The sequence below is a fragment of the Trifolium pratense genome, linkage group LG3 (assembly GCF_020283565.1).
Source record: "Trifolium pratense cultivar HEN17-A07 linkage group LG3, ARS_RC_1.1, whole genome shotgun sequence".
Classification (NCBI taxonomy): domain Eukaryota; kingdom Viridiplantae; phylum Streptophyta; class Magnoliopsida; order Fabales; family Fabaceae; genus Trifolium; species Trifolium pratense.
In genome coordinates, this window is record NC_060061.1 from 19,704,001 (window position 1) to 19,726,733 (window position 22,733).

Here is a 22,733-nt window from a genome sequence, read left to right on the forward strand (position 1 = left end):
TTTCTAAATGGTCCATTAGAAGAAGTGGTTTTTGTGACTCAACCACCTGGTTTTATGATTACAGGTAAAGAAAACATGGTATATAGGCTGAAGAAAGCTCTATATGGATTGAAGCAAGCTCCTAGAGCTTGGAACAAGAGAATCGATGGGTTTCTTGTGAAGCAAGGTTTTAGTAAGTGCAAGTCAGAATATGGTGTTTATGTGCAAAAATCAACATCAAGCATCATCCTTATATGCTTGTATGTTGATGATTTGTTGGTTACAGGTAGTGACTTGGCTGAGATTAAGAAATTCAAGTCTGACATGATGAATGAATTTGAGATGACAGACTTGGGAACAATTTCCTACTTCTTAGGTATTGAATTTTTGAATACTTCAAAAGGCTTAATGTTGCATCAAAGGAAGTATGCTGGTGAGATTTTGAAGAGATTCAACATGACAGATTGCACACCTGCTATAACACCAATGGAGACAAATCTCAAATTGGAGAAGAATGTAGATGAAGATGCAGTTGATCCTACATTGTTCAAACAAATTGTTGGTTCTCTAAGGTACCTATGCAATAGCAGGCCTGACATATGCTTTGCAGTGGGACTGATTAGTAGATTCATGGAAGATCCTAGACAGTCACACATGAAAGCTGCTACTAGGGTGTTGAAGTACATTGCTGGCACACAGGATTTTGGAATACTCTTTCCAAAGACAGCTAAGAATGAAATACTAGAAATAGTGTGCTATTCAGATGCTGACTGGTGTGGTGACAAGACAGATAGAAGAAGCACTACAGGTTATTTTTTCAAGTTTTTGAAAGCTCCAGTTGCTTGGTGTTCTAAGAAGCAACCAGTTGTGGCACTCTCTTCTTGTGAGGCCGAGTATATAGCAGGTGCTTATGCTGCTTGTCAAGCTGTGTGGATTGACTTAGTTCTCAGAGACTTGCAAATTGATGTGAAGAAACCAATCACACTGCAAATTGACAATCAATCTGCAATCAATTTGGCAAAGAATCCAGTGCTACATGGCAGAAGCAAACACATTGAAGCTAGGTTTCACTTCTTAAGGGAGCAGGTGAATCAAAATCTCATTGAAGTTGTCCATTGTGCTACTGGTTCACAGGTTGCAGATGCCATGACTAAGAGTTTGAAGATTGACAGATTTCTCAACTTGAGAAATGCACTTGGAGTGTTCCAACTTAGGCCTTGATAGTGTTTGAATTAAGGGAGCATGTTGATCAATGTGTAATTCAAATCCTATCCATCTTATGTTTGTTTTGGCCTAGGTAGTTAGAGTTAGTTGGTTACAACTATGGATTGGTCAAACTAGTTTGTTACAAGTTAGTTAAGCAATCTAGTTAGTTATGAACCATAGTTAGTTTAGATTTGATTTTTGCAAATCCTATAAATGCTAAGAGTCTTAGCATATTGTACATACTTCTCATTTTTCATCAATAAAGCTTTTTACTTTTTCCTAAACTTCCTTTAGATTCCATTGAACTTGTTCAAGTTCAAACTTCATCTTCTTCATCAAGATTACTTGCAGAGCAAGTAATCTCTGCAACATTGTTCATTTTCTGTTTCTGCACCATCAACCTCCATTTTCCCAAGAGACTAATATTCACCGCCCTTAAGTCTCTCTCAATCCAAAACTCCCTTCCTTTTTGGTTGCAAACGTCGCCCCGTTTAATCCAACTTATACTCCTTCTAGTCAAATATGCACAAAACTTTGTCCTTACTTCCTCTTCTTGCCTTTGTTGAACAATTTTGTACAACAGTGGTGTGTTTCTCTTAGATGTTTTATAACTCAGTTAGTTTGGAAAATATTTTTAGAATCAATGTTGCCTCAGATAAGAGGAAAACTGATTTTAAATATGCTTAAAGAAATTAGAACTTACATACTAAAAAATATAACATTAAATAAGAGATCATTGAGTGAATATGTTGAATAAAGATACGTTTATATCACGTATTGTTGTGGACTATGGACTAGAGAAAAGAAGAAAAATTTAACAACAAAAGTTGAGCATTTATAGGAACCGGTTAGTTGTTTTTAATGATGGTTTTATGAACTAAATTATATACTTTTATAGTTTAAAATCTACTAATAGTCAATTTAACAATAATGTTAATAGAATAGTTTAGGTATCTTTTTAATTGATTTTAAAAGGTTAGGACCTAAATAGTTCTTTTTTTTTTTTTACAAAATATTGTTTATAGCATATCATTAATTAAAATATTATCAAAATAATTTGGTACATCGACCAACACTTGGGAACTAGCAGACAATGTGACCACCTTAGCTAGAGTATGAGCAATCTGATTTGCTTTTTTTCGCACAAACTCTACATTAGAGTTTCTATAATAACTAGAGAAAACTAATTTACAATGATTCATACTGAATTCAATAAAATCTCTACTACTAAGAGTTGAACCTATCAACCACTCTCTTTGAATCCAACTCAAAATCTACCGGTTTCTACGTTAAGCTCGTGCACCCACTTGAACGCAGATAACAGTCCAAGTGTTTCACCATTCAGTTTTTGCTAAAATAAAAGCTCTATGTTCATCTCTAATACATATACCAATACCGACTCTGTTTGAATTTATCGAAAAGGAAGCATCTACGTTGCATTTAACCCGTCCAGCTATCAATTTTCGCTAGTGAATAGCTTTGCTCTAGGCTACAGAGTGTCCCCACCATAAAGCATTGAGCATCTTTTCAATTTCATCGATCAGAGAAAGTCGAAAGGGAGAAAATACTCATAAAATAAGTTGGTATAGATTGAAGAATATATTTTATAGGACGCCTCCTCGCCGTTGATAAGAATTTGTTGTTCCATGCATAATAAAATAATGTAGGAATCTTTTAATCAATTTTAAAACTAAATTAGTAAGAGAGTGAATATTTATAAACTGAATTGAAGATTTTTTTTGGTTAAATAGTCAAGTGCTTAAAAATTTTACCTTAAAATAAATAAGTAAAATGTTGGAATTCAAACATATCCTTATATTATATATAAAATATAATGTCTACCAATTAAGCTAATCTCATGAGAAATACTCCATCTGATCTTATATATAAGAGAAAGTTCACTTTTAGATTCATTAATAATCTAATATATTTGATCAATAATATGGTCGAGATACATTAAATTTATGAATCGAAAAAGTAAACTTATCAAATGCTACAAATTTAATCAGTTAACTTATTGGGTATATTTTTTACCAAAGAGAGCCTATCTCTCTTATATATAAGATGAGGGTGAGTATTTCTTTTTATATACCTGTCCTTAGCGATTGAACTAGTATTAATGGTAACATTTATTTATTGTATGAAATTTAAAATTGCTCTTTTGGCTTTCCTAATCTTTCAACCTAAATCGAGGTGCTAGAGCTAGATAGAAAGAGTCTCATGGAGGTTCAGCAGTTGAAGCTCGCGGCTGAAGGCTGATGGAAGGATATTTATTTGAAGGAACAAAGCACGCGCAGTTAGTGCTGACGCGACGACCTATAAACTCGATATGCTTACAGTTGCAGTGGTGCTTCACCGCTCGGCGCTCGCTATCAGAAATTTGATACCATACCAGGTTCTCCTTATTCACTTTCTTCTGTCGTTCACATCATATTTTGAATTGTTTATAGAAATTTTGTACACCTTACTATCTATTTGTTGATATAAACTTCCTGTTTAATTACTGTACTTGTTTGCTATGACTATTATGATTATCCTTCATGTATAATTGTGCGATTAGAAACTTATGCCATGTAATTATAATCAAATTGTTATTATGAACTCGATGCTAATTACATATAGAGAAAATAAATATAGGAACTTATTAACACTTTGAAAACCCAAACCAAAGTAGATAAGCAATGTAGTCAAACATTAGGATCGTAAGGCCGGTGAGAAATATTGTAACATGACTCGTACGATCCTACTGGAGGGAAAAATTGTAATTATATATACACACACATAAGCATAAAATTTATCATATATAAACTAAATAATCTCTATTTTTATCATGACAGTAAATTAAGTTAATTAAAAATGCATCGTTTAAAAAAAATTAAAAATTCATAACCATTGCAGTTAAGCTTGAAATAGATTGAAAACAGGGGAGGATGAAAGGACGGCGTCGCAGAGAGATGGGAGAATGGTGTTGTACTCGCAGGGAGATGGAAGATAGGGTTTCTGTTTGAAGTAAGGAGGGATGAAGAGTGAAGGGAAGGACTGTTTTCAGCAAGGCCCAATGCGAAGCAGCTGACCTAACACAAAACACGTTACAATCCTACTCCTAATTCGCTATATCGACCACAAAGTGCACTTCTAGTGAACTTGTCTGAATTGCAGCGAACGATCCTACGTGCTGGCACTCAATCTTGATTACCATGGCAGTAGGTGCTAGTACTACCAGTAGTAGTGTAGTTTGTGTTCTCAGTGTTGGTAAGCTCCTATTTTGCTCTACATATGATTCTTTAGCTTCACAATTTAAAGATTATAGCATCTCAATTTATTCTCCATGTGACTTGCATAATGTTTGTGTTCTAGTTCTAGGGGTAGCATTTTAATTAGATGCCTCTCTTGATTGAATAATCTCATGCAAATATTCATTTTTGTAAACTGAAGTGGTAAAATGAAGATAAGTTGGTTTACGCTTAAGTTATCAATGAAAATCTTTCCTAAACAATCAACAGATGAATTAATTGAGTTAACTTGATCAAATCGACGATTCAAATTGCATCAGTTAATGGTTAAGCTAACTCCGACATTTATCTATGTTTGTATCCATCTTTATTCTCACTGTTTGTGTTTGATTCTTGTAATTTCAATTATGCTCATTCCGTGTTCATTCATTACATCAATTACATATTATATTTTTCACATTCATACATTGCATATAATTGCATCTGGTATTAGGAATTCTATTATTTTTAATCATTGCAAATTCTTATGTTATCCCACTTCTTTGGTCATAATTGGATAAAATTTGTGTAATTCGTAAGAATATAATCTCAATAGAGATGATAATCAACTTGGTGCGACCAATAGAGTTTATATAGGTTTGCATATTGCATGAAAATTGCATTATTCATAACATTAATCTACCGGAAGTCCTATTCATCATTAGTTTTTATATACTTTTATTTATTTGGATTCGGTATATAATTATCTTATGCATATGAATTGTAACTAGTATTCACTAGATTCAAATAATGAAGTAATATTTAGTGTAATAATTGATTTCGTTGATGTTGATGATATGAAGGTGAAAGTGAAAAAACAAAATGTAAAATATTCAAAAGCAACTATAAAAAATAGATAAATATAGACTTATGAATTAACACCATACATGTGAAATTGCACTGGAACAAAAAATAAGGCTCTTAATTCAACATAGATTGTATACTTTTTCATTAACAAAAACTCAAATACAAATTAACCACAACAATATTTAACATAATTCATTGAAAAAATTTCAAATAGCTTTAGACGGAAGCTTAATACACGGGAGGCGGGGGTGAGTTGTAGAGGTAGGGATGATATGGAGGAGGTGATGGAGATGGTGGGGGTGGAGAGTTGTAAATATAAGGAGGTGGCGGTGAAGGTGAAGGAGGTGGTGGTGATTTATAGATATATGGTGGAGGAGGTGATGGCGAAGGTGGAGGTGGAGATTTGTAGTAGTATGGAGGAGGAGGTGAAGGTGAAGGAGGTGGTGGTGACTTATAGACATAAGGTGGAGGAGGTGATGGAGATGGTGGAGGTGGGGATTTGTACACATATGGAGGAGGGGGTGAAGGAGAAGGAGGAGGAGGGGACTTATAATAATATGGTGGAGGAGGAGAAGGGGATGGTGGGGGAGGAGACTTGTAAACATATGGAGGTGGTGGGGATGGAGATGGTGGGGGTGGGGACTTGTAGACATATGGAGGGGGTGGTGAAGGGGATGGTGGTGGTGGTGACTTGTAGATATATGGGGGAGGTGGTGAAGGAGATGGAGGAGGAGGAGACTTATATACGTATGGAGGTGGTGGTGAAGGTGATGGTGGGGGTGGGGACTTATAAACATATGGAGGTGGTGGGGATGGGGATGGTGGAGGTGGTGACTTGTAGACATATGGTGGAGGGGGTGAAGGGGATGGTGGGGGTGGGGACTTATAAACATATGGAGGTGGTGGAGACGGGGATGGTGGAGGTGGTGACTTGTAGACATAAGGAGGAGGAGGGGAAGGGGACGGAGGTGGAGGTGAGTTGTAAACATATGGTGGGGGAGGAGAGGGTGATGGTGGAGGAGGAGACTTGTAGACATATGGTGGTGGAGGTGACGGTGATGGTGGGGGTGGGGACTTATAAACATATGGAGGGGGTGGGGATGGAGATGGTGGAGGTGGTGACTTGTAGACATATGGAGGTGGTGGTGATGGAGAGGGTGGTGGTGGACTCTTATAGACATATGGTGGGGGAGGTGATGGAGATGGAGGAGGTGGTGACTTGTAGACATATGGAGGAGGAGGTGACGGGGATGGAGGTGGTGGTGACTTATAGACATATGGTGGTGGTGGTGATGGAGAGGGTGGTGGTGGACTCTTATAGACATATGGCGGGGGAGGTGAAGGAGATGGAGGAGGTGGTGACTTGTAGACATATGGAGGAGGAGGTGACGGGGATGGAGGTGGTGGTGACTTATAGACATATGGTGGTGGTGGTGATGGAGAGGGTGGTGGTGGACTCTTATAGACATATGGCGGGGGAGGTGAAGGAGATGGAGGAGGTGGTGACTTGTAGACATATGGAGGAGGAGGTGACGGGGATGGAGGTGGTGGTGACTTATAGACATATGGAGGAGGAGGTGAGTTGTAAACATACGGTGTGGGAGGAGAGGGTGATGGTGGAGGAGGAGATTTGTAAACATATGGTGGTGGGGGTGAAGGTGATGGTGGAGGTGGAGAATTGTAGTAATATGGTGGAGATTTGTGGACATAAGGAGGTGGCGGTGATGGAGACGGTGGAGGTGGGGACTTGTAATAATAAGGAGGTGGTTTGAAATAATGTGGTGGTTGTGCTCCATGATATGGTGGTTTGTGATAATAAGGTGGTTGTCCATGACTTGGTGGTGTTGGGTGTGGGTAGTAATTGCTTGGTTGTCCTGCATAATAAGGCTTTTCATTATCAGAAGCAACACTGCTTGCAAGTATGCAAAATGCTATTGCATAGATGAGTTGAGGCCAATGCCTCAACCCAAATGAAGTTCCCATTTTCTCTAAATGTGTGTATTCCTATACCCAGTTCTTTGAAGAGTGTAAGCTAGTGAGTAGTTAGTTTACTGTGATTGCTTAAGTTTGTATTCTAACTCTTTATATAGTGTTTCCCAAGCATAAATTATAATATTAATTTCTCAAATACATTATGACAGCCTGGCTTAATGTTTTAACTTATATTCTTATTTCCAGGATGGTGTGCTTCCAATGTCTTTTGTTCATACCATTTGGTATGTATTTGGTATTTTAATACTTGATATATATTGTGGTTTTTCATTGAATGAGTTAATGTTTTCCACAAACGAGTATGAACAAAGTCAATGAAATGAGTAGGTGATGATAACAATGTAACTTTGAATGAGTTATTTTTCATATATGAACAACCAATATTAGTGAAAACGCGTCAGAGCAGGCTTAGTTCTGATTATTTTCCTTGGCTTTTAGAGAGAACAGGCAAGCAAAGCATGAATATGATGGAGTTTTTTTTGCTGCCCCATGAGTTTTTCAAACACCATGCGCTACTTAAATAATGGGCGGTGTTATTTTTTTTTCCTCAAATTTCTCATTTTATAGCATTCATTACTTAAGTAGCGATGAGTAAAAATATGACACACGAGAAACTCATAGGACGGTAAAAGAAACTTCTAAGCATGATTGAGAGGTTGAAGTGTGAAACAGTTGATAAAGTCAAATTAGTTCCAAACTTGTTAGAACTATCTAATACTCATATGAAATGAAATAAGTGTCTAAATTTGGACCAAATACATGTAGGTTTTTACTTATAATACATGTAGTACGAAATAATACATTATTTTTTATGTAATATAAGCAAATACATTCATGTATTTGGTTTATATTTGAACTCATTATATTGAACCAAATCATATTTCTTATAAAATTTTCTATTTTCATTTCCTATAATTAGTGTTAATTTATTTGTTAACAAGAAGATATATTAAACTCTTGAAATAAACTATTGTATATATTATTTATTTTTTTTAGGTAATTGTATATATTTTTATAAAACAATAAAAAAGGTACATTTTTTTTTATTATTTTCAAAAATATATCAACTCTAACCAACCTTCTTTCTTCTTTCACACAATTGTTGATTCTTAAAATCTCACATCTTGAACACATATTTTGCTATAATTTTTGTTCCACTATTGTCGGTGAATGAATAAACTTATTCAGCTTAACTACTTTTCTTATGAATATGGAACACACTTTATATTTATTTATTTATTTTGGTACATAACAAACTTTATAATTATATTATAATAATGACAAATTGTTATACGTACCGTAGGAAAATATACTTGTAACTTAAATTATCTTGATTGACTTGGTGTATACAGTTACTGTCTATCGCAATCGACCTTCATAAGTTATTTTTATAATTCTTATCATCACTGTCATTGTATGTACATATTTAGCCTCTTGTTCAAAACAACCATTAGTTCTATTAAATCTTTTGATCAATTCCACCATGAGTTCGACGGTGGAAATGTTTTGATTTTCTTTTTTAATGTACTAGTAACATAATTCTTTTTATTTCTTATTTTGTTACACGTACGAACCGTTTAACGGTGATTTATCTGTATTGAGAACATATTAGACACAAAGTGAGTTATCTACTTTTGACCGAATTTTGTCTCCAAACGCAAGAGCCGTGAGTTCTCCCCTCTTAATTGAATTTTTTTTATCTCTATAGCAAGAGTTTGATATTGCTCTATATGGGTTTGAGTCCGCACACAAAGTGAGTTCTCACTGAATTTTCGCTCTATAACCAAGAATCCAAGATTGTATCCGTAACCACTTGTTTAAAAGGGTGCAAATATGTGACACTATTTGAATGAATTCAAACCCAAAATCTTAAGATTAAAAGACTAAACTATTACCCGAGTCGGTCAGTACCTCAAATGTAATTACATTGTTTATTTGATTAAATTAATAACACAAAACAAAAATATCAATTATCACGTGAATCTTTTTAATATTTCAGTTGGTCTCTCTAATTAACTATGATATTGTACAGAAATTGTATAACTCTTATTTCCTATATTTTTTCTGCAATTCTTATTACATCAGTATTTGTGCAAATCCCAGCACACAGGACTTCTATATATTATTAGGATAATTTTGTAAGTATTATGTAATTTTTTACTTATTTACATTTAAGGTGTGTGATTATTGCCACTAAACTATTTGACGAAAATAAAATAAAATTGCTGGATGTAAAATTAGAGGTCACTTGGTTGAGAGAAATTGTTCTTCAACCAGTCATCCTAGAGGTACTTAGTTCGAGACTCTGCGCTGAGAGAGCAGAAAATTAGTTGTTTGTGGAAGTTACACACATTATCATTCTAGATGAGCTCATAGCATAATTAATATGTGTGACGATTAGTTGCTTATGTGCCTCCAGCTCACCATTGATTGAAGATTTCATTTTACATCGTGTTGAAAAATGCTAATCACAATTTTTGCAACATGGCCCGCATTTATTTCCCATTTGCTTCCCACACTCTTAGTATCCGAAAATGGCATGATGGGAAGAATTCTAATCAAACTCAAAGTGGTGCACCATTCACTATTTATGATTCATAGATTAGATGGAAAAATGTATCTTCAGGTGCCGGAGTTTGAAATGTTTTTATGGGAAGGCCATTTTTTAATGTGCATATATATATATATATATATATATATATATATATATATATATATATATATATATATATATATATATATATATATATATATATATATATATATATATTCACATCATAACGTAACATGTACTTTTCGTGGTGCAATAGTTTGTTTGTTCATTTTATTTTACTTGCTAACTAAGGTTCAAATCTAGCATTTTGCAATAATAGTATAGTATTTTTTTGTTAAGCAGTGTTACTTAACCAACAGACCACATAACACAATTGTTATTAAAACACAGTTGATAATATATATTATTTAACTATAATATGTGTATATACTTATAGAAAATGAAAATTTTGGATGCAACCACTCAGATGCTATCAAGATTGTACTGTGTGACACCCAAAATCTTTCTAAATTAATTATTAGTTGTTTTTATTTGTTATTTGATCTACATGATGAACTATTGGTGCTAAATATGGGTGATTAAGTTAAGTATATCTCAAAATTAAGTTAATTTAGTTGATTTTGTTTTTAAGGCGCGAGAGTTTTGAGAAGTTTTGACTGCACTTTTAATTGGAAAGCTTGTTTATGTAAGGACATTTGCTAACAATAGTATGTATGCTTAAAAGCAGAGTATGTTTGTATACATGTTTGTTTCATGTGCTAAGTGGTAAATGAAATATACCTGGTTAATATATATAATATATATACTTGATTAAGTGTTTTGATGTACGTATTGAATATTTCTATCTTACATATGATTTGGACGATCTATGGTGTTGATTGCTTCTATAATTACATATATTGGATGATATATAAGTTGTTGCATTTGTATAAGATGATGAGTTGTATGCTCGTGCATTTCATGGTTAAGCGTGTGCGTGTGGTAGAGGCGACTGCATTGAGTGGAGATTTTCTGTGAGTGGATCGTCCACTCCTGTAGGATTTTATTAAAGCCAGTGTTGGTCATACACAATCCGATGCAGAGTGTTAACTTTCAGAATTATTTGCACTGACTTAAACTCATTGTAATTAGGATATTGTGCATTATTGAGTTGATGTGGACTCAATTGCTATGTTTCCTGTCATGACATATTATTTACACTGCTTTGCTTTGTATTCATATATATGTTGTTTTTAGATTGTAACCTTCTATAATGATTGTGGACTGGGATGAATACTACAAGTTCTAGTAGTCGGGGATGCGTGAGAATCGTGAGGACAATGAGGGTGTAGCAGAGTGTCGACTTGGATTGGTGATCAAAAGCCTTGAAGCTTGATGTCACTGGTGGAAGTCCTTGTTCTAGGTTAAGGGTCAACTTAGGGTTTTATTTAGATTGGTTATTTCCCTCCTTTATTTTGGAGTTCTATTGTTGTTGCGATAATATTTTAATCGGATAATATTTAAAAAAATTTCCCTCCTTTATTTACCCCCTGTGCTATTAAAAATCAGAATTTACTAAATTTTATAAGAGAGATTAAAACAAATTTATAATTAAATGATACAAATACATAATAATATATCATGATACACAAATCCAAAATACAACTTTTATTACAATGAACACCTTAATACAAATGAGGACTTTATTAAAAATAACACAACATGGATCATAATATAATTATTGAAAATGTGAAAATGCAAATTATCAAGCTTAATAGGCAGGGGGTGGAGGTGTGCTATATTGGTAGGGATTATATGGTGTAGGTGGGGACTTGTAAACATATGGAGGAGGTGTTGGTGGCTTGTAGACGTATGGTGGTGATTCGTAGACATATGGGGGAGGTGTTGGTGGCTTGTAGACGTATGGTGGTGATTCGTAGACATATGGGGGAGGTGTTGGTGGCTTGTAGACGTATGGTGGTGATTTGTAGACATATGGGGGAGGTGTTGGTGGCTTGTAGACGTATGGTGGTGATTTGTAGACATATGGAGGAGGTGTTGGTGGCTTGTAGACATATGGTGGTGATTCATACACATATGGGGGAGGTGTTGGTGGCTTGTAGACGTATGGTGGTGATTTGTAGACATATGGAGGAGGTGTTGGTGGCTTGTAGACGTATGGTGGTGATTTGTAAACATATGGAGGAGGTGGTGGTGATTTGTAGACATATGGAGGAGGAGGAGGTGATTTATAGACATATGGTGGTGGAGGTGGCGACTTGTAGACATAAGGTGGAGGAGGTGGTGAGTTGTACACATAGGGTGGAGGTGGTGGACTGTTATAGACATATGGTGGAGGAGGTGGCGACTTGTAGATATATGGAGGAGGTGGTGATGGTGGAGGAGGAGATGGATAAACATAAGGTGGAGGAGGTGGGGACTTGTAAACATATGGAGGAGGTGGAGGTGATTTGTAGACATAAGGAGGTGGCGGTGATGGTGGAGGAGGAGACGGGTAGACATAAGGTGGAGGAGGTGGAGACTTGTAAACATATGGAGGAGGTGGAGGTGATTTATAGACATAAGGAGGTGGCGGTGATGGTGGAGGAGGAGACGGGTAGACATAAGGTGGAGGAGGTGGGGACTTGTAAACATATGGAGGAGGTGGAGGTGATTTGTAGACATAAGGAGGTGGCGGTGATGGTGGAGGAGGAGACGGGTAAACATATGGAGGAGGTGGAGGTGATTTATAGACATAAGGTGGAGGAGGCGGGGACTTGTAAACATATGGAGGTGGTGGAGGTGATTTATAGACATAAGGAGGTGGAGAGTTGTAGTGATATGGTGGGGGTTTGTAAACATAAGGTGGGGGTTTGTAAACATAAGGAGGTGGTGGTGACGGCGGAGGAGATTTATAGTAATTATATGGAGGGAATTTGTACTCATAAGGAGGTGGAGATTGATAGTTATATGGAGGGAATTTGTATGGAGGTGGAGATTGATAGTTATATGGAGGGAATTTGTAAGCATATGGAGGTGGAGATTGATAGTTATTATATGGTGGTGGTTTGTAATAGTAAGATGGGGGTGTTGTTGGTTGTGGATAGTTGTAGTATGGTTGTTTGCCTTCATGGTAGTAAGGGTTGTCATCAGCAATAGCAAGAGTCTTAATAGCAATTATGCAAAATGCTATTGCATATAGGAGTCGAGGCAATGGCCTCGCTCCAATTTTGGTTCCCATATTCTCTCTTAAGTGTGTAACCCTATATATTTTCTTTTGCAATTTAGAAGATTTGTTGTTTATGATTGCTTTAAGTGTGGATTGTTACTCTTTATATAGTGTTATGACCTTCAATATCTAGGACTTGGCTCAACATTTTTATTAGATAGTGTTGCTTTCTAGTGTGATGCACACACCATTTTTATATTTCAAATTGAAGTTTACATAGTCAAGAAATACAAGTACATGACATTTAGGTACTAGTAAACTATAGAATTGTTCAAACATTTTGTTTGAAAATCTTGTTATTGTGTTTCTTATGGAAAATATCAGGTGATTATGTATGACAAAGCCATTGTGTGAAATAGAAGGTAAAGTAAAATGTAAACATTGGTTTCGTTTTGTTGAGGAAAAGGGGTTGACTATAACCAAATGAAAATATTTCACGAATAGATTATACAAATATTTGTTACTCCCACATCTTCAAAATGACGGAAAGAGTCGATCAATTCACACATATTAATAATATTTTTACTAAAGTTGTTCAAAAAAATATTTTTACTAAAGTATCATTATCTTGTATCGGTGTATTTATATTTACCGGAAATATATGGTACAAGATGTATTTAAATTCGTCAAAAAAAAAAAATGTATTTAAATTGAGAATATGCAAGTAAAGATTAATATTAGATAATGCAATTAATAAAAAAAAAACTAATTAATCTTCTTCAAAAAAAATTCTTGTTCAAAAAAATATTTTGTATTAAAAATTGAAATTGGTTGTTGTTTTGGATTGGGCCTAAGACTCGATCACTGAGGAAATCCTCTTCTTGGACCGTCGAGCAGGGCCCAACAATGGAGCAACCCATGAGGATGCAACTCCAGTCAGCAGACGAGATGCCCAACGCATCATAACACCCAACATCGGAATGATGAGAATTTCCTGCTCATCATGGCTCTCCAGCTATTTTTTGACAGTCATTGATGACATTAAACGTGTTCATCAACGACCTTATCTTAGCGCTAAGGACTATATATACTCGTCTCATACAAAGGAATCAGGTACATTCTAACCGTCTCTGAAAATCTTGCTTCACACTCATAATGACTTGAGCGTCAGAGCACATGCAGGTACACAACCCCCTCCCATTCAACGGAATGGAAAAGGAGCACCATCGATGATGTCATCTCTGATCTACGTACGATAAATTTGTTTTGTAAAAGCTTATAAAAAAAAAAGTTGTTATGTAAAAAAAAATTATAACTAAATTAATTATTTTGAGACGAATATGTAACTTTTTTTTTACACAAAGATTGCTTATAGCGTTTCATTCATAACTAAATCACGAATACATGTCGGCAGAGGCGGAGGTACAGGGGAGGCAAGGGGTGGCTGTGGTCCCCCCAAGCTTTTTCAATTTTTTTTTACTAGTACTAGTATTATATATACATATCTAACTATTGCTTAAAAAAAAAACTATTGGGCCTTGCCTCTTATGGTAAAAAAAAGCCTTTTAACAATATAAACACTTATTTTGTCTTCTTCTCCAATTGTAAAACCTAATTGTTCTCCACTTCTCCCAATCTCTCGCAAAACCAAAACCAAAACCGTGTCTCTTCTTCTTGAAGCTTGGACCACTTATTTTGTTTTCTTCTCCAATTCCATTCATCTCCAATTTCTTGGTAAGTGGTAGATTCAGTGAGCAAGCAACTGAGCTTATTACATTGAGTACATCTTTAAATCCCAAAAATGCATTCAAGTCATTTAATGCACGTGACATTTGCAGTCTTGTTGAGAAGTTTTATCCATCAGATTTTTCTATTCAAGAAAGGATTCAGTTGGAATATGAGTCGCAACATTATGAGTTTGAGGTGCTTAAAGATGTTAACTTTCAAAATCTGTCCACTATTGGTGAATTGCGTCAAAAATTAGTTGAGACAAGTAAATCAAATTCGTACCCATTGATTGATCGAGTGCTACGACTTGTTTTGACTCTTCCTGTGTCAACAGCAACCACTGAACGTACCTTTTCAGCGATGAAAATTATAAAAACAAGACTACGTAACAAGATGGGAGATGATTTTCTCAAAAGTTACATGATTGTTTATATTGAAGATGAGATTGCTGAAAAGTTCACCTCGGATATGATAGTTGACGAGTTTGACAATGTGAAACCAAGACGATTAGATCATAAAAAGTGAAGGTTAGTTTTTATTTTATATTTGTATGACTATACTGGCTTTGAAGAATACTTATATGTTCTTAAATTTCTTATATATGTAGTAGTGCATTTGAAAATTTACTTTTTCTATATACTAAATTATACTTTTGAGACTCGGTCCCCCTTATGTTTAAATCCTGGCTCCGCCCCTGCATGTCGGTACATCAATGAAAATATTAGAGGTAGCTAGAGATGAGGCTACCCTTGCAAGAGAATGAACTACCTCATTTGTTTGTCTCTTAGTAAACTCAACACAAGAGTTTTCAAAATATAAACTAAATAGACGTTTGCATTCCTCTAACACATTCCCCACCTCTGTTTAAACAATCCTTTTATTATGGAATTGATCGACAACAGTTTTGGCATCCATAGCAAAGTCCACATTACCAAGTTGCAGATTTTGAATCAACCGGATAGCATTCAAAAGGCCAAGTGCCTCGCCTAAATCTACATTACATATCGGCGATTTCCATATGGTTTTTGCGAGCACAAATCTACCTTCGTCGTCGCGGATGCACATACCAATACCTACTCGGTTAAGTTGAGTCGAGAACGACGTGTCAATGTTACACTTGTATCTCCCTTATGCCGGTTTCTCCCACTTACCAGCTATCAGCACGACCTGCTGCTGAATTCGACGGAATTACCACGTTCTATTGCTAACATATCTGCTGGATATGTAATTTTATGAAATATGAAATTGATTTTGTCAAAAAATATACGTACTATTTTATAGTTGAATGATCGTTGTAAAATCGTTATCGATCGAACATTATATACTATAATAATGCGACACAACTATATGTTTCACTGTCATTAGGCTATGGTATTTTATTTTATTTTTGACAAAAATCAAAAGGCTTGGGTATCAATCAATAGGATTGGGTAGCAAGTAACAATAGAAATTATTCAATAAAATAGTAACAACTGAGAAATGATCTCTTCTTTTCTTTCTTTTTTTGAAAAGGAAAACAATTCATGCTTAATTTTTATGTTTGACTTGGTTTATACAATTATTTTTTTACAGGACTCAGTATATATAATTATTTATTGTCCCTAACGCACTTATTTTTTTTGGACAAGTTTTCTTTTTTCTTTTCTTTTTATTTTTATAATGGACAAGTTTTCTCTAAGGCACTTGATAACACACACTATCTAATAAATAAAAAATCGTTTGTCTATAAGATCGGAAGTAAACTATCACTGTGGAAAAGTCGTCATTTGTCTATGGGAGGGCACTTGGTTTTAATCAAATTTGTTTTGTCTTCAATTCCAGTTTACTTTCTTTCCTTCTTCAACGCTCCGACATGTATCATTTCTTTAATTGAATCTATTTTTAAAGCTTTTCTTTGGGGTGGGAGTGAGGAATCTAGGAAAATTAATTGGATTAAATGGGATAAAGTTTGTCTCGATAAGGAGAGAGGAGGGCTCGGGTGCGTAGGGTGAAGGAATTTAATTTATTTTGGTAAATGGTGTTGGAGGCTTTTGAAGGAACCGGAGGGGTTGTAGCGTAAGGTGTTGAATGCTAAATATGGGATTATGGATGGTCGGGATAGTAGTGCTTTTAGTTTGTGGGGGTGGGGACTTATAGACATAGGGTGGCTGAGGCTTTTAGAATTGAGAAATCGTACAAGTAGGTGCGTAATTAACTAAACAATTAGTCAAAAAAAAAACTAAACAAGATTATTATTAGTCCAACAAATAAAAATGTACCCCTGGTAGCTCTGACATAATTTACAGGAACACGAAATGAGTTGACTTCCCGTATTCGAAAGCTCATTGTAATTATTGAAACTCAAAAATACCAAGTCTTAGATAAGTAGATGACTGGGCAAATGCAAAAGCATTTGTTTATTTAATTTATGTGTTTATTTATGTGTTTATTTATGTTTTAGTGGATCTTAGAAGACAAATAAAACAATTAACATATTGCTTGCTTGATGAATGTTTCTTCTTCATACATATAGATTTTTTGTTGAAGGAAAATAAAATAGAGGGAAGATATTATTTTAAATTTTAATTGCTCAATTTAATATTTAGAGGAGAAAAGAAGATAGAGAAACAAAATCACTTAAACCAAATTTAACTCTCACCCCTTAGGAGAATTTAGAGAATAAAATAGTATGTGTTATAAAATGTCACAACTTACACAAGAGTTGAAAGTGCACCACTCTTCCTTCAAAATTGAGGGTTCCATTTGAAAAAATATAAACACAAAAAATTACTGAATTTTTTTTTAAAAACATCAATATATTTAATGGGGAGACTCATTACATACGTTTTATGTTTATCTCTCTTCAAATGAAACCTTTCATATAAATGAAGAGGGTCTCAACTCTTTTACCGATCTTTGTGTTAACATCACAAAAGTCGAGAGCTTGCAAGTGCCTGTGTGAAATGTTTATACATACATACATTTAAAAGGAACTTTAGTAAAAATTATGAATTCATATTTCATATTCCAGGCTCTCTAACACAAACACTGTATCAGCAGCTGGTGATAATAAGTGCGTGAAATCATAATTCATAACACACTGTATAAAAGAAAAATAAAATAAAAACAAACCATAATCCAGCCTCTCCAACACAACCATGATGCATATCCATATACTTTATAAAGCTTTGGGATACTACTCTATGTATTTCAACTAAACCCAACCAAATTGTTTATCTTGCTATGAGAAAGACAAATAAGTGTATTTCTATGAAAAAAACCCCAACCTTGAGAAGAAACAGAAACATCTGCCAGTTACACGCTCTGGTCCGTTATTTTTGTTTTGATTTGTCGGCGAATACTTCTGTGTAACATATAGGGCATGCCTGAAAAAAACAACCCCAGCATATAAGATAAAAGAAAATATGTATTTCAGCGGATAGGAAAATAAGCCCCAAAAGCACTTATTGAGTTCATGATAAAGTGGTAAATATCTTGCCTTATTAATGCTAAGCCATTTGTTCCCACAATTAGCATGATATAGATGTTTACATGGCAGAGTGATCCTCTTGTCCCCCCTTTTATATTCCATCTGGCAAATCACACATCTAAACACGAGGATGAGTCAGATCAGCACATTATAGCAAAGAATATGCAAGTAATTGCCCTTTCCATGAACAAAACAATGGATGCAAGGACTAAAGTTCTGATTCTAAAGCGCATGAAAAACATATTACATATACCCGAGTTTTTAAGCGTAATACCCATGTGGACCATTTCATGTTCCAAATTATACTTATGTAAGATATAAGATGATAAAAGAGACAACCATAAAGGCATAACCATTATCAATATGATGCATCACATTTTATTTTTATTCACAGATTATGCTACATAAATCAAACGATGTCTTAATGCTCTACCACTAAAACTAACTAAGCATTTTTAGTTCATGAGAGACTACATGCCTATATCCACCATTAATCAAAATATTCTCTTCATATGCGATTTGTACCTAATCGGCTTATCCTACTTTTACCTCATCATAAATTATGCATAGGCTACACAAAGTAGTAATTTAGCAAAGAAATAAGGCATATAGCTGACAAAAATTAACCCAGTGTATGAGCCTAATAGCAGCAATACAAAACCCCTCAACATGAATTTGGACTGAGAAGAAAACAGAACAGTGTGATGACAATTAGCCAGCCTATAACACAAAGAAGAGTTGCAAAGAACAAAAACCAGAAACTGGAAAAGAAAAGCAATGCAGTAAAACAAATAGTCCAAAAATTCAAATATTACCGTTCATTCCTTGACTTCTTCCTCAAGAAGAACCCACACTTGAACTTCGAAACTGGAAGCAAGGAGATCTGTTCTTGGGTGAGACCACGGCTTTGAGTTCCAACGGCCTCACCTAGTTCAAGTAATTCCTGCAATAAGTAATACAATATTAATGTTAGAAAAAGGAATCAACTCGAATAGGATTCTTCACTTCAACTCTTACTATCTATAGAGATGTTCTCGTAACTATAATATTTTGAGATCAAATACCAATTTTCACACATTCAATTGAAAAACAAATATGTATCCACGAGACAATTTACTGACATTAATGTTTCTTTATTAACTTCGCTTTTCTTGTGAACTAACAAACAAATTACTGATTATACTAACTGCACTAGCCATAAGATTGACTAGAGAATATCTAGAAGCTTAACTATAAAGAAATCAAATATAAAGTAGATGTACTTTGAAGAAGTACTAAATGGTGCCTAGAAAGAGAAGGAATCTAAGACTGTTGATCTAACCTCATAGGTCATGTTGTCGGGGTCAATATTGTCTTGCCAAATGACCTGCAGAAGATAGAAAAGTTGCTTATATAATCATATATTGTGCTTCTCAATGATGAATAGCTAAACATAACTTTTCGAACTTCTTAGATGTTCATAGCATTTAACCATTTGATGCACAAAGGAGAATAGGAGACTTGAAGGCATATACCTGAGAATCATTGGAATTACTATGATGTCTTCGTGGGCCTGCAAGAAAAGAGACAAAGTGTTTGAATTGTACTCAAACAGTTTAAATGTTCTGTAAAAAATCTGAGAAAATATCAAATGAAAGTTCGACAAAGGAAGGTTTGAACAGATATCAAAGAAGGGGCAATAACAGAATCTACAATCTTTTTTAAAGAAGTCCGGCAAAGTGCTACAATATACACAGCCTGTTATTTATTTATTTATTTTTTTGACGAAACACAGCCTGTTATTGACAGGGATCTTTACCCAGCCTGTTATTGACAGGGTAAAGATTATTGACGAGGTGTAGATAGAAGTTGAAAATTAAATAAGTTGTTTAAAATCAAGAGAAATACCCATTGTAAACCATAGGATGATAAGTCCAATAAGTCCTAGCTCAACTGGCAAAAATGCCGAAATTGTTACGCCGGACGTCGTGACCCGGGTTCGAACCCGGGATCTCACAATTATTTGTGAGTTTAATTTCAGTGGATTACCACTTCATCTAAGACCAAAAAAACCATAGGATGATAAAAGAACTCAAGATCATAGATAAGAATACTAATATCAGCAAGTACACTTCTTTTGTCATGACTCGTGAACCAGGAAGCTGAAGTCTGAATAAAACTTGAGTGAATCAACAAATGCACCTAATATCCATTAACATTATCTCAGACATTTTGATGCTCACAGAGGACTACAAGAGACTTCTCTGCCAAAAGTGTAGCAGGGTGAGGTGAGAAGCACCTCACCCTGTTATATAGGAACCCTATAATTACTTAAGCACCTCCTATTGGGTCCTAACACTTAAGCTACCCAAAAGTTACATCTTCTCACCCCAAGTATTACTAAATTGTTATTAAATACTTATAATGTGCGGTACAGGCTATTTGAAATTCAAGAACATACATTCAATAGAATTGTCTTGTGCATCAGCGTCTCCATCTTCACCCCATTCTGTGCTTCCAGCCAGGGTCTGTTCACTGATTGTTGAGGAGTTTTCTAAAGGCCTCCTATACTCATCCATTAGTGGTTCATGATGATTTACCTCATAACCATGATTGTAGCGGTAGTATGAAGTATTCTCAGGTTCCGATAGTCCAAACTTGTAAAAGTTTGAATTTGAAGGGTACGGACTCTCCTGCACATATGATGGGAATTTTTTATTTTTACTTGAATATATAAATCTTTCTAGCAGCCTTCCAGTAATATCAAAAGAACAATAAAGAGGTTTTCGGTAAAATAATGAAACCAGTCAATCTTTCCAACAGATCTACATTAAGTAAACACGAAAATACCATAAAATCAAAGCATTAAATCTTTGCAGATACCTGAGCATGTGATGCACCCGAAAAAATGAAGTTAACATGTTCATAGGTGAGGCCTTCAAAATATTCGATAAAACTTCCTGCCGTATTATAGGGATAGCTGATGTTATTGTAATGGACTTCCATATGCGGGTTCCAACTCATTTTGAATCTTTTCTGCGGATAAATAATCTGCAAGGCAAATTCACAACAAAGTACAATAATCAATACAAAGACAAAGGAAGAACACAAATATAAATATATAAAAGCCAAAACACAAAGATCATTACATGTATATACAAACTATTCTTCAATCTTCGCAGATTCACTAATCTAGATCCATCAACAAAGTTGAACAAATTAACTCTCGTTCCATCAACCTCGAATCATTCAGATAATTTCAAAACAAAAACCTGCAAACAAAAAATAAAATTTAATTCACAAACATATCCCAAAGAAAAATGCCGTCGATTCAACCAAGACTATTTCGACTTCTATTAAATTAAATACATGCATTCTCAAAGAAAGAAACAATCCAGAATGCCTAATTTAACACTTCACATCACATCCAAAAAAAATTGCAATCAACAAAAACTCTGAGCATTTTAATAAATCAACAAGATTATGTCTAAATATATTTCTAATTAGCTGATTAAAGAAATGAAGCATAAAATCACATAAAAGTAAAAAAAAAAAAAAAAAAATAGAGATCTCTCACGAAGAAACAAGGATTCAATGTTGATGATTATATTCCACCGTCAATGTAATTATAAATTAAGAAACAAAAAAAAAAAAAAAATGCATTGCATCTGAATCTACAATCTACGGTTTCATTTTATACTATATAAATTGAAGCAAACGCTATCGATTTACAAAAAAACGACGCAGTTCCGGTGACGGTTACGACATAACCGTCACCGGAAAATGTACGGAACAAAATCGGAAGTGTGTGAAATGTGAAGATGAACAATGATAATTGATTTAAGAATAATAGAATTGAAATGTGATGAAGAAGCATAGAGAGAGTGAATCTGTGAAAGGGTGGAATTGAAGGAACTGACCTAAGGTGAAAATTGTTCATCTAAATTTTGTTGTTGTGATTGTGAGATGAGTGAAAATGGCGAAATAATGAATTTATTTATTTGCACTCTTTGGTTTTGTATTGTAACTTATTATTCGGTTCTGTTTCTCTCTCTTGCTGCTTTTAGGAACTTTGGTGAAGCTGGTTTCAACAACACGCCAACTCTTTTTGTTTTGGATAAATAGACCATTATCACCTGCATCGCACCTTTTTTTTTCCAACTGTTACGGATTTGTTTTTTTCTTCTATTTTTCCACCACTAATTGTAAGGAACAAAATTAACTCTACTATCTTTTTTGGAAAATAAGGTTTTTCTTTTCACATTTTCATGTTAGTTAAATGAAATTTGTGTACATTAATTTATTTTACTTTTTGAGTTTAATAGATATGTTTCGTCATTGCAAATTAAATTTTTTTTTCGTCAAGTAATTTAGTGTCTAGAAAATTCACGTGAATAAAAGCGGGGTTAAAATTTTGGATCCTACACATATAGTGTGATGTATGTGCCAATTTAAGCTTACGAGAATGTCATTGCAAATTAATTTAATACTTACATTCAATAGGAATCAATTATTTATCCAAACCATACCATTAAAGTGAGATTCGTAGAGTAATTTGGTGGAATACATAATTTTTTTTTCTTATTCTAATTTTTTTTA

At 34.6% G+C, this 22,733-nt stretch overlaps 3 protein-coding genes across 4 annotated transcripts; all 3 read right to left on the reverse strand.

The window, feature by feature from the left end:
- Positions 1 to 5,301: 5,301 nt before the first annotated feature.
- LOC123918647 (extensin-2-like) lies at positions 5,302 to 7,329 on the reverse strand. The gene has a single exon (XM_045970730.1). It carries the CDS (start codon positions 7,245 to 7,247, stop codon positions 5,493 to 5,495), a length of 1,755 nt encoding a protein of 584 aa, XP_045826686.1. The 5' UTR covers positions 7,248 to 7,329; the 3' UTR covers positions 5,302 to 5,492.
- A 4,102-nt stretch (positions 7,330 to 11,431) lies between these two features.
- Positions 11,432 to 13,111, reverse strand: LOC123918650 (extensin-2-like). 2 transcript variants are annotated; one of them, XM_045970733.1, is made up of 2 exons: positions 11,698 to 13,100; positions 11,432 to 11,667 (listed from the first exon to the last, which is right to left on the reverse strand). In XM_045970733.1, exons 1-2 carry the CDS (start codon positions 13,028 to 13,030, stop codon positions 11,561 to 11,563), a joined length of 1,440 nt encoding a protein of 479 aa, XP_045826689.1. In that variant the 5' UTR covers positions 13,031 to 13,100; the 3' UTR covers positions 11,432 to 11,560. The 2 variants fall into 2 exon arrangements, with proteins under 2 accessions (XP_045826689.1, XP_045826688.1); XM_045970732.1 differs by having other exon boundaries at positions 11,432 to 13,111.
- Positions 13,112 to 17,659: 4,548 nt separating this feature from the next.
- LOC123918651 (E3 ubiquitin-protein ligase BIG BROTHER-like) lies at positions 17,660 to 22,235 on the reverse strand. Its single transcript, XM_045970735.1, has 9 exons — positions 22,055 to 22,235; positions 21,284 to 21,406; positions 21,018 to 21,185; positions 20,596 to 20,827; positions 19,670 to 19,707; positions 19,477 to 19,521; positions 18,971 to 19,098; positions 18,165 to 18,273; positions 17,660 to 18,051 (listed from the first exon to the last, which is right to left on the reverse strand). The coding sequence occupies exons 3-9, from the start codon at positions 21,156 to 21,158 to the stop codon at positions 17,998 to 18,000; spliced, it is 747 nt and encodes a 248-aa protein (XP_045826691.1). The 5' UTR covers positions 21,159 to 21,185; positions 21,284 to 21,406; positions 22,055 to 22,235; the 3' UTR covers positions 17,660 to 17,997.
- Between the last annotated feature and the right edge of the window lie 498 nt (positions 22,236 to 22,733).

What these genes read in the sequence shown, in the direction of transcription:
- LOC123918647 (XM_045970730.1), bottom strand. Translation starts at nt 7,247, where the DNA reads ATGGGAACTTCATTTGGGTTGAGGCATTGGCCTCAACTCATCTATGCA.
- LOC123918650 (XM_045970732.1), bottom strand. Translation starts at nt 13,030, where the DNA reads ATGGGAACCAAAATTGGAGCGAGGCCATTGCCTCGACTCCTATATGCA.
- LOC123918651 (XM_045970735.1), bottom strand. Translation starts at nt 21,158, where the DNA reads ATGAGTTGGAACCCGCATATGGAAGTCCATTACAATAACATCAGCTAT. An exon ending in CGGGTGCATCACATGCTCAG is followed by an intron (nt 20,828 to 21,017) that starts GTATCTGCAAAG and finishes TCATATGTGCAG; the next exon opens with GAGAGTCCGTACCCTTCAAA. An exon ending in AATGGCTTAGCATTAATAAG is followed by an intron (nt 18,052 to 18,164) that starts GCAAGATATTTA and finishes TGTTTTTTTCAG; the next exon opens with GCATGCCCTATATGTTACAC.